The 12,412-nt window shown below is 40.1% G+C and overlaps 2 protein-coding genes across 3 annotated transcripts in view; both read left to right on the top strand.

The window, feature by feature from the left end:
* Cdkal1 (CDK5 regulatory subunit associated protein 1 like 1) overlaps window positions 1–12,412 on the top strand; it is a 562,780-nt gene that overhangs the window by 201,140 nt on the left and 349,228 nt on the right. The window lies entirely within an intron of this gene.
* Window positions 10,182–10,930, top strand: Leng1 (leukocyte receptor cluster member 1). The gene is given in 6 exon segments (XM_035442883.1): window positions 10,182–10,251; window positions 10,254–10,326; window positions 10,328–10,397; window positions 10,399–10,759; window positions 10,762–10,809; window positions 10,812–10,930. Coding segments are annotated over 6 exon segments (741 nt in total).

Raw genomic sequence — 12,412 nt, 5'->3', positions numbered from 1 at the left:
ATAGATATACTTCTAGATCCAGTTGTACCCAAAGGACTTTATGTTGTACTACAGAGATACTTTCTCATCTAGGCTCCCTGCTGCTATCGTCACAGTAGCCAATCAATGGAAACAGCTTAAATACCTATCAGCAGATGGATGGATGATGCAAATGTTACATATTTACATTGGGGAATGTAAAATGAATTTCTGAAATTTACAGATAAATGGATGGGAATGGAATCAATCATCCTGACTGAGATAACCCAGACCTAGAAAGTCAAACATTACATGCTTTCTCCTATATGTGAATGCTAACTTTAAGCTTTAGACATATATACTTCATTTAGAATTCTCACAAAGATTAAATAACTAGTAAAGTAACCATGGGAGATGAAGGAATATTTCAAGGAAGGGGACATAGGATATGTTTTTTTTTTTAAGTTTTATATTTAAATTAGAAACAAACTTCTTTTACATGTCAATCTGAGTTCCCTCTCCCTCTTCTCGCCTGCCCCTCACTGACCTCTTTCTGCTCCCCAGGGAGGGTGAGGCCTTCCATGAGGGATCTTCAAAGTTTGTCATACCATTTGGAGCTGGGCCTAGAGCCTCCCCAGTGTGTCTAGGCTGAGAGAGTATCCCCTATGAGGAGAGGGCTCCTAAAGTCCATTTGTGTACTTGGGGTAAATACTGATCCACTACCATAGATTGTCCAAACTTCCAATCTGACCTCCACATTCAGGGGCTCTGGAACAGTCCTATGCTGGTTTCCCAGCTATATCAGTCTGGGGGAATAGAGGGAGCCATCATAGGTTTAAAGAGAAATCTGGCACTAGGGAAATGTCCAGAGATCTACAAGGTTGATCCCAACTAACAATCTAAGCAATAGTGGAGAGGCTACCTTAAATGCTCTTCCCCGATAGATAATGAGATTGATGACTACCTTATATGCCATTCTAGAGCCTTCATCCAGTAGCTGATGGAAGCAGAAGCAGACAACCACAGCTAAACACTGAGCAGAACTCTGGAATCCAGTTGTGGAGAGGGAGGAGTGATGAGCCAAGGGGTCAAGACCAGACTGGAGAAACCCACAGAGACATAGGATATTTTACAAAAAGAGAAAGGGGGGAAATGAAACAATTAGGATTAAATGTTTTAGTTATAGCAGGGAATATGAGTAGGGCTGACTAATACTGAAGCCCATACAGAAACCTATTAATGTAAAAGCTAACACACACACACACACACACACACACACACACACCCCTAGTACTATAAAAGCTAACACAGAGAGAGTGAGAGACAGAGACATTGGGGAATGGAGAGATTATATAATTACTCAATAAAGGGGAACAGTGCTCTAACTAAATGATGTATGCTACCAGAAAGCCCTCCAGTATCAGAAAAGGATTAATCATGTTTTGAATTGCTGGCTAATGGAGTCTCCTAGACGCTCCACAAAACATTACAGGCAATTGGCAGTACTATTTGTTATCCTCCAGAACTTGATAAGATCATATTGCTAAAGACACCATTACTTGAGCTATAGAACATGGAGAAATTTAGCTGATATTCTATTAGATGCTTCATCCTAGCAATCATCATACTGGTGGTGACTGTGCATGTTACTAGAGGAGAAAAGCAATCATCAATTTACCTAGCTATGAACGCATAAGTAGTCTGGCAAGACATGTCCTTTGATGCCACATTGGCATTAATATCAAGAAAATGCCTCGTAATGACTTATTTTAAACCTCGTTTTTAGTGAATCCCTCAGCCTTCCTCAGGGAAGCTTTTTGTAGTAGATGACCATTAACACAGAAACCCACCACTGTTCAATGTGTAGTGAATAAGAGAACATCGGAGCGATCTTCTTTAAAAAAATGAATTAGGAGAAGAGAAGGCTGAGACTTTTTTTCTTTGTCTGAGCATCTTTACAAGAATTGCATGACTATTATCTTCATTTGTTCCTCTTTTGCTCACTCATCATTGCCTTTCCTCCCATATTTCCAGGTATTCTTAGTTCTTCCTGAATCACTTATTCTGATCAGTACATTGGTGTTCTAGATGAAAATATTTTTCTGCCTGGATCTCAAGATGCCAAAGCTATATTTTCTTCCCACAGTTTGCCTTGATGCTTTTTGAGTGCTGCCCTCCTTTCTCAGTGTTTTCCAGGAGAAGTCAGTTCACACCTGAATGAATGCCCAAAGGCTCCCATTGTTGTGAATGAATTATCTTTTGGTGATCTGGAGTGATCATAGCTGTGTACCGAGTTTGGGAGAACTGCAAAGTACTTACTCAGATTGACTGCCTCCTGTACGTAATTCTCATGTAGCACAGGATTGAGAAAAGCTGACTGATTCATTTCATTAGATAGCCTTAAGCATTGTGTTAAAGCTTTTCTAAGAAACACCATGAGTGACTGACTTCACTTAATGTTACTTCTTTTATTTCACATAGACGTTTTATATTATGTAGTTTGAACTCTTAGTAAGAAATGTTGCTAAGTTGGTATAATGCTGGATAGGTTACAGAAAATTGGGTGTATTCTTTGAAATGGAACACACAAAAAGTTTCTACTTGATTTCTCTGCTGTGTCTTTCTTGTGAAAGTGTATACCACTTCAATATTGAACTGATCATTGTTTGGAAGATGAATGTCATTGCCTTGAATTGAGTGCTATATCTGCATTAAAGAGTCTACCTTCTGTTCATTCAGGCATGGTACCTGAGGCAAGTAACTACCTCATTTTCTTATTCCCTAAACATTCATCAGATGTGTCAGGCCAGAGTCCTGTTCAATTGGAAAAATAAAAATGTTAGCGATCATATGGTTATCTGTATAAACAATTCCATGATACCTACAATAAAAATTTTAGAATTCTGGGTTTAGCCAGTACGAAACATAAGCCCACAGAATGATCCTATTTTTATATGGCAGCAATGCACAAATGGGAATTGAAGATTCTTTTTTCCATAGTTGTTCCAAGAGCAATTAAATACTTAGGAAAAAAATCTCACAAATACCGTGCAGGATAAGTATTTTAAAATCTAAGATCAGAAGAAATTAAGGAAGATCTAAAATAACCTGAATACTAAGTATAGTATTCATGAACTGGAAGATGAAAGTAGGAAAGATACCAGTTTTCAAATTAATAGGTAGATTTAAAGAAATTACAATGTAAGTGTCAACAGATTTTTTTCTTGTAGAAGAAATACAAAGGAAGTAGAGTTTTCTAATACAGTTAAGAATGAATAAAGTAAAATAAATAACATTCCCCACTTTATGGCTTTGTGAAGTAGCTGCACTAAGGCAGTGTGGAAGTGATGAACAAACAATTGTCAGCCACTGGGAACAGAATAGTGAGTCTAGAAATAGAAACACACAGATGCAGCCAACTGATTTTTGTTATGGGTTCAAATGTCCATTCAAGGCAGGAAGCGGTGTTTTCATTATGATGAATATCCATATGGAAAAGGAAAAAAGCCTTTGATTCCAACTTCCCATGTATTCAACAGTCAAACCAATAGAGATCAAACATAAAATGTAAAGACTCTAACAACTGTAGAATAAAATATAGGAGAACATTTTTGCAACCTGCAGATAAGCAAAGAGATCCTGGACATGAAACACAAAGCATGATCTATTAAAGGACAAAAGGGAGACTTTATCAAAGTGACAGCTCTTTCTCTGTGACTCTTCCGATTTGGGGAATACAAAGCAAGCCACAGGTTGGGTGACATTTATCCAGAATATAAAAAGAACCTTCAAAAAAAGCAGAATAACACAATTTGAAAGACTTGAACAAGCACCATCCACAGAAGAGATCCCAATGGAAATAAGTGCTTGTCAAGTATTTTCTAAAAAGCTTCGCTATCAAGGACTCCTAAATGAAGCCCTTGGATCAGCGAAGGTGCAATCTTGGTGCAGTGAGGTGTGGGGAAGATGTGGAGCCTCTACTCTCATCTACCCTCACGTGGATCTGCATTGGCAAGAAGTTAAGCTTATGCTTGTCATGTGGTCATGTTTTGCTTTGGGGTGTAATTCATATCACACAAAATAAATGCCACACAGTTCTTTCTCATTTATGGCTTTTAGCTCCAAATCTCTAGATGTCAGCTTATAACATGTAGTAACTTCAAATACCAGGTAAGTAAATTGGACTATGGAGTGGGGGTGCAGCTTTAGGTAGGGGAATAATAGGGCAAACTCCATGAAAGAGGATTTAGGAAAAAATGTGGCTGTGAGAGACTTAATTTTGCAGTGGGGAGGCAGGAGAGATAAATAACACTAAGAATGTTTGAAAAGCCATAGAGAATAATATTATTTTATGTTTACTTGAAAGTGTGTTTATATGTGTGCGTGCGTGCATGTGTATGTGTTTGTGTGTATATGTGTATGTGTGCTTGAATCCAGCTTAAATGTCACTTGAGGTGACAGTGCTCCCTCTAAAAGCCATGGATTATCTATCAAAAACCCCAGTGTTGGGTATGGGAAACCTTTAGGGTTGTTGGCTAGTAGAGACTATGAGATTCCCAAAACAGTATAGGGTCCTTTCCTTGCCCTTGCTCCATAGAAACTGCAGGAAAAACCCTGTTGCTGAAAACACTATACTCTTTGGACACAGGATTTGTAGTGTTGAGCTAAATCTGACCCAGAAGGCCTTTCTCTGAGGACTAGTTGTCATAATATCTAAAGGTGCTATGCAAGGTGCAATTGGTAGTCCTACTCATCTGAAATGCCTTCAAATTACAGCAGTGACCAGAACAGCCAGCCAAATATCTCAAAAGACACAATAGTGGTACTATATCCTGCTAGTAACCAAAAAGCCACCTAATTGGTTCAAGGCCAGTTCAATAGGAGAGTATGCCTAGTACTTTAAACCTAGCCCACTCCCCATAGCTGGTGAGGCCATTGACTCTAAAGTAGATCTTACTGCTGCTGCTTTCCTAAACCAGTATAATGTCTAACCTCTTTCTACATACTTATCCCTGCAGAAAGGTGTTGCTCTTACCCCTCACAAAGAAGTTTTCCTTTGCAGCAAGTGGAGATGATTACAGAAAGCTCCAATTGATCAAAATGCAGAGAACAAATGACCATGGGGTGCCTAGTGCCAATTGATACCTGTAATTCAACCATACACCTAAGGCTCAGGGAACAACATAAAAGAGGACTCAAAAAGAGCCAGAGGATCAGAAAACTTGTTTTGTGATATTGTCCTCTAGATATGACAGGGAAGCTGCACTCATGAAATCTCTATAGTGTTCTGCCTTAATAAGACCTCAACACCAATTAAAAACATTCCTCTGACAGCTGATGGGAGCAGATACAGAGACCCACAGCCAAACATTAAGCAGAGAGAGCCCAAATTGGAGATCTCCATCAGGTTTCTCCTTGATGGGGTTTGGGGAACATTGCACAAGAGTGGGAGCCAGAGGGGTCAAGACACAAGAAGAACACAACCCACAGATTCAGCTAAGCAGGGGTCAGTAGAGGCTCACAGAGGACGCAGATGGTGCAGGGGTTTGGGCTAAGTCCATTGCACATATGTTATGTTTGTTACGTTGGAGTTTTTGAGGGATTCCTCCAGTAAGAATGGGGGTGTCTCTGACTCTTTGCCAACTCTTGGGATCATTTTCCTCCATTGGCTTTCCTCCCCTGGCCCTGATATGAGGCTTAATACCTAGGCTTATTGCATCTTGTTATGCTGTGTTCAGTTGATATCCCTGGTGGGCTTGCTCTTTTTTCAGAAAAATGGAGGAGGAGTGGATCTGGGGAAGGAGGTGTTGGTAGGTGTTGTGGAAACTGTGGTCAGGATGTATTTATTGTGTGAGAGAAGAATTAAACTACAACCACTGTCCCCCAACACAAAAACCAAGCCAGTGTGCATGGGAGAATGTCACAATATCCCAACCACTGTAAGACAAGCTACAGGCAACCAAGCTTCTAAGAGAGGGAGAATCAGTATTCCCCAGGGACAATCTCCCTTCTTAGTTTATCTAGTACCAAGATGGCAGCCCCAAATACGTGAACATAATGAACAACTCTAAAGGGATTCAACAGGTTGAATTCATAATTTTTTGTCTAAGTATATATGTAGCCATAATAGAGGATAAGAAACCATGAATTTGAGAAGGAACTGGGGAAGGGAGACAAAGGAAGGAGGAGAGGGAGAGAGATGTAAATATAGTACTCATATATGAAATGCTTCATTAAAAAAATTACTAGAGTTCCCTTCTTAATTTTAGCAAGCTGAAAACCACTCCTGTGTCCTTTGTGGGATCATTGGGTAAACTGCTACCTTCTTTCCAATTGAATCCTGTTGAGCCACAAACTAGAATGAGTGCTCGTGTTATTGCCCTCTCTAGATTGATCTTCAAAGCGTTTTGGAGAGGAAGCCTGTCAAGTATCTATATGGTAATCTCTCACAAACCAAACCGTGCTAGCAAAGAGGTAGTCAGTGGTTTCCTGTGGTTGGAAATGCCTCAAAAAAGGGCAGCCCCTATAACTATTAACAGGCTGTGTTGGCTGTGGCACGTTGGAGTGAGGGAACGCTTCTGTATCTTCATGTTGGTGTTGGTTTTACGCATCTCTATCTATATGCTGGACTCCATGCATGTCTAAACCTGTCAAAACACTACTTTTACTACTAAGGATTTCAAAACATTAAATGGAAATTTTATGACCTGAAGAGAATGGAAATTTTTGTCTGTATATAATTCACACGGGAAGCCTGGGTACCTGAGCTGAGGGAGAAGAGTCTAAGTCTGAGGGTTTGAGTTGAGCTGACCAGTTGGCAAATGTATATGAAGCCTTTCTCATGTTTCCTCACCTCCTCTGCACAGAATGAGATCAGGACACTGATCTGATTTGTTAAATGTAAACTGTTCAATTATGTGGTGTCTTCCTATTCGAGAAAGCCCTTCTGACTTTGATAAAAGCCTTCTGTCACCCCCAGGGGTGTGAGGTGGCAAGAGTAGAGTAGTCTGATAAGAAGGGGGCGTGTTGCAAAGGGTGCACACTGTGCACACTGCTCTTTCCTTGATGTTTGCGTGTCACTGACCTTCACATTTTTCTTGCTAGGTTTTTGTATAGAGAAACATGATTAATTGTAAATATTTTCATCGCATTACCTTTTGGTGTTAGCCTTTTCCCTAATGTCATATTTTCATCTATTCTGCTATTTGGCTCTCTCTCTCTCTCTCTCTCTCTCTCTCTCTCTCTCTCTCTCTCTCTCTCTCTCTCTCTTTTTTTTTTTTTTGTCCTTAGGATATGAAGGAAGATAAACTATAATGATGAATACAAAGGTAGGAGAGAGTGGTCAGCTATTCTCTTGCTGGTCACAGGCCACTGGAGGTTTCCAACTCCACCACCAATTTGTGTGTATATTCTCCGGGACACACATCCTACCTAGGCTTCCTAGGCAGTTATTAGCACCTGCTAGGCATTTTGGGTTAACACTGAAGTCACCTTTCTCTTCACTGTGACAAAATACCTAACAGAAACAGCTGAAGGGAGGAGGGGAAGCTGAAGGGAGTTTTATCTCCTAGTTTCACAAGCTACAGCTCATCCTGATGGGAAAGTGTGGTTTGAAAGAAAATGGCCCCAAAAGGGAGTGGCACTATAAGATTTGTGGCTTTGTTGGAGGAAGTATGTCACCTTCCCAGGTAATTTAGTTCACCTGGTTTATCTACGTGCATCACTGATGTCATCTCCTCAACACCTTATTGTTTATATGCCTACATGCATTGGTACCATTTCAGTTAGTGATTTTTTTAAAAAAAAAATTACTTTTGTTTATTTTTTGCTTTTTTTTGAGGATTGCTGCAAACCCTTTCCCCTCTCTTTCCCATCGTCCTATAACAATGAAATTAAAAATATTTCTTTGTATTTTGATGTAGATCACAGAATCTTTGAAACTCATATGTACACGCTTAGGGATTCAATGACTCATTAAAAGTGGGGTGGTACATTCCTTTAGTCCCAGCACTCAGGAAGCAGGGTGAGTTCCAGGAAAGCTTGGAATACACAGAGAAACCCTGTTTCAAAAAACTAAAATAAAACATAACAACACAAAACAAACAAGCAAACAAACAAAAACAAAACACAAAAGCCAGAAACAAACCTTCTTGTCTAGGAAATGATATTTATTATTTCCTTCCTTCTCTACCACTGTCCTAATCCCATTAGCCAGAGTATAATCCCAGGGCATACTTCGTTTACTTCATTTTGAATCTGTTACAGTTGCATTCATCTGCAAAGCTCATAGTCTAGTACAATTTGTAAGCTAGCCTCTGTTCATGTAATATTCACAGCAGAAGCACAGCAACTCTTCAATATCTCAGGAAGTGATGGGATGTGTTCTGTGTTCTCATATTTATATATGAGTTGAAAGAACAATGTGTAGTCCCTTCTTTGATCTCCAACTCAACTGTCACATGGAATTATATAGATCATAGATGACTTTAGCCAGTTTTGCAGAGTTCCTTTCCAACACATTATTATACAGCATACTTGATAAAATATTTTCTTCAGAGCTGTTTTTACTATCATTTGGCATATTTTCTATTTACCTTAAGAATGTGTCATCAAGTTACTTTTCTTTAGGAAATGATCTTTCTTCATAGAACTTTCTTAAACTGTTGAAACATAACATGCTCTTCACCCTACCCTCTCTAAAAAGAAAGAAAAATAAAGATGTAATATTTCATTAAGTATTCTTGTTAAATAATTTTGCCTTTAAGTATTTTTAACTAGTCAAATAAAAAGAAATCATTACAGTCTGTGTGTCTGTCCTGAAAAATAAGCATTCTTTTCAGTTATGTGATTGCAAGGAAGTATTAAAAAGTAAGGTTTATAGCTAATTTAAAAATTCTTTGATGGTTCCAGGAGATAGATGAATTGGTAAAGTGCCTGCCATGTATGCTTAAAGACATGAGATCAATTCCCAGAATCTACTTAAAAAGCCAAGTAGGCTGACAAGTTGCAAATCCAGACTTACACACTGCAGACCATTGAGGGACTCTTGTCTCTAAGAATGTAAGTGGACCATTCTTGAGGAACCACACCCAAGGCTGGTCTTAGGCCATGTGCACACATGGGCACACACACCTACATGCATATCATACATACTTAAATACTTTGAGTCATAGATATTTACAGATAGTCCTTTGAGGTTTACCTTTCATTCTTGTGTTTGTAGTATCTATGTTCTCTTGTATGCCTGTGTGTGTTGAGGCCCTATGCCAACCAATATCATGTATTTTCCAATATTACTCTATATCTTTTTTCCTTTTTGAGAGGGTCTCTCACTGAACTCCTACTGATTGGCTAGGCTGGCCAGTGAGATTAGGGGTTCACCTGTCTCTGACCTCAACATTTGTGTCACACTTTGAGTATCACTTATTCAAAATATTTGGAGCCAGGAATATTTCGTAGTTTAAAAATATTCTGAATAGACCCAGATACAAAATTGTTTACATATATTTTATACATATAGCCTGAAGATGATTTAGTTCATTTTTTCTTAGTAATTTTGTTTTGCATGAAACAACTTTGTTGTATAGAATTCCCCACTTCTGGGATTTTATCAGCATTTTGTTTTAGATTTTGGATTAGAGTGCTCGGCACATTTAACACAAGTGCATACGTGTGTGTGTGTGTGTGTGTGTGTGTGTGTGTGTGTGTGTGTGTGTGTGTGTTAGTGTGGCGTATATACATATATGTGTGCAGCCTGGAAGCTGGAGGAGGATATATGATGTCCTGCACTACCATGTTCAACCTTATTGTCTTGAGAACCTGGATCTTGCTGTTTTGGCTAGAATTGCAGTCAGCAAGACCCAGCAAGCCTCCTATCTCTGTTCTCCCTGAGCACTGTGTTTACGAAGGCCATGCATAGTATTTTGTGTGGGTGTTGGGTATCTGAACCATAGTCCTCCTGTTTATGCACAAAGTGCTATGACCCACAAAGCCATCCATATTCCCAAGTTTTAGCAGAAACATCTTGTCTGCGTACCATGTGGCAGCTATAGTGTAAATGTGATTGAGTGATGAAATGAAGAATTGTGACCTTTAAAAAAATCACTAGGGAAACAGTGGCAGTGTGAATTCTTTCAAAGACAGTCAAAACAGGGGAGAGTAACTGGGACTAAGAAATCACAAGGTGAGAGTGGGTCTGCTGGTCAGAGGTCAGCTATGGAACCATGAATATCTTGCCCAAGAAGAGCTGGCATGGCCAAAACAAGAACAATGTTGCCCATGTGCAGTGCGATGAGGCCAGGCCTGGGAGGAGGAGAAGGAGTGTGAGCTGAGGGTGCTGCTCACTCAGCAAGAGGCCCGAACAGAATTCCAGGAGCCAGAACTCACTGCTTAAGCTGGAAGCAGCAGATGCAGGAGCTCCAAGTTCTGGCCCTGTGGACCCATTTTAGGGAGCTGCTGAAAGAAGGGAAAGGAGTGCCTAGAGGCAATAAAGAACATGAAGAAGAGAAGCTACAGGAGAAGGAGAGGCAAGAGAAAGCACTAGGCATACTGACATACTTGGTCCAGAGTGCAGCAGAGGCCCAAACTCAACCTCCTTGGTACCAGCTCTCCCCAGGGCAAGGCGACTGCCCTCCAGGCCCAAGCTCCTATGAGACGATCAAGAGCCGGTTGGACCCCTTGACGGAGATGCAGAAGCACCTGGGAAAGAAAAGGCACAGCAGTGAAAGCTGTCCTTCTACAGAGGAGCAGCATCAGAAATAAAGGCGTGAAGAACCACCTTCTCTAGTACAGCACCTGGGTGAGGATGTCAGCGGGAAGCAGCTGACAGGGTTCCAGCAGAGGCCCTGCTTGCCTGGTACAAGGCTGAGCATCCCAGCAAGGTCAGGCAGAAGTGGAAGAGACAGATGAAGGTAGGCTGCGGTGCAATTCCCAGTTCTGCCCCCGCCAGCAGAACCCCACTCCTGCCCACTGACTATTGGGAGGATAGGAGAGGCTGCAGCTGCCAGCCCTCATATAAAACTATTTATTCATAAATATTTCCCAAAATGGGAAAAAGAAAGGAAATTTCAGGGCAGGCTGTGTGAGCATTGGCAAACTACACCTTGTAGGCTAAGTATGGATGCTGCTTTCCTATTGCTCCCAATCTAAGAAAGGATTTGATGTATTTTAATAATGGAGGAAGGATGTCAAAGAAGAATAATTTGAGACATATGAAAATTACATGAAATGAAGAATCTAATATTGATTGCATTGTATGGGGAAGCAGACACATGGACTGAACTTCTAGCCCTTTGTGCTTGCAGCTGTATTGTGTGGCAGTGGAGCATTTCAACAGAGAGTATGTGTAGTTCTCCATAGAAAAGGCTCCACAGAGCATGTCTGGAAGTGCCAGGGTTACAGGATATGGCAGTAGGTTTGACCTTTGGGAAGCATGTGGGAATGAAGCTTGTAGAATTTTTGTGAAGCTGATAAAGTTACTTTACTTGTTTGGTATTGAGCATGGACTTTTCTTCAGAGATCCTGCCAATTTGACAGATAAGGCTAAAATACATCTCTTGACTGACTCTTGAGTAGGCTATCTTGGGCATAAGTACTGCATACCCATGTCAGCTAAGGAAGGATTATGTTCATTGGGGTCATCACTAAGAGAAAATCCAAAGCTCATGCATGAGCTGCTCCAGGCTTCACCCCTGGGGTCTTTTTCTCTAGCTGGTGGCTGTAATAGATGATTGCCATGTGTGCAACTGTCTCCCAGGACTGAGTTCTGCTGAAACCTCTGAACATGGGCTTGATCGTAGGATCCCTGGAATGGGAGCTTTGGGTGTTTGCTATCCTGCTCTGCATACCGCACATCCCAGCTATAAGTTCTCAGCAGCAATTGGAATGGATGCATAATATCACTGTTTTTATTTCTCTATTTTTCATTGCCGTGGCAGACTCACCATGCCAAAACAAAGATGAATAGAATGTGGATCCCACTGTCAAATGTTTCTGATTTACAAGGGAACTAAGAAAGCACAGATTCAGATAAGCAGAGGCAGAGTTTAACATATGTGTTAAGCTTGGTGGGGGTAAAAATATATATAGAAAAAGGCTTAAAGTCACAATCCTCGAAATGTAGGCGTGACGGCATATATCTGTATATATGGCATATATCTGTATATATATATATATATATATATATATATATATATATATATATACTTATATATGGCCATACTGTATTTGTATGGTATTACTTGTATTTGTATTAAAGTGTTATTCATAAATAGATGCTGATGTAAAAGCTGAGGGTCTCATGTACTTTGAACTAGTAGTGTCATTGCTAAACCTTATTTGTTCTTCAAAGATTTAGCCATGGTTGGTTCCATGAATTTTTCTAATAACCAAAGCTGGATAATTTCAAATAACCCTAGTGTATAGCATTTGGATAGCTCAGCAATGGCAAAATGTT

The sequence above is a fragment of the Cricetulus griseus genome, chromosome 3, assembly GCF_003668045.3.
Source record: "Cricetulus griseus strain 17A/GY chromosome 3, alternate assembly CriGri-PICRH-1.0, whole genome shotgun sequence".
In the NCBI taxonomy this organism is placed as follows: Eukaryota; Metazoa; Chordata; class Mammalia; order Rodentia; family Cricetidae; genus Cricetulus; species Cricetulus griseus.
Note: the sequence above shows the minus strand (reverse complement) of the source record. Positions and strands in the feature narration are given on the sequence as shown.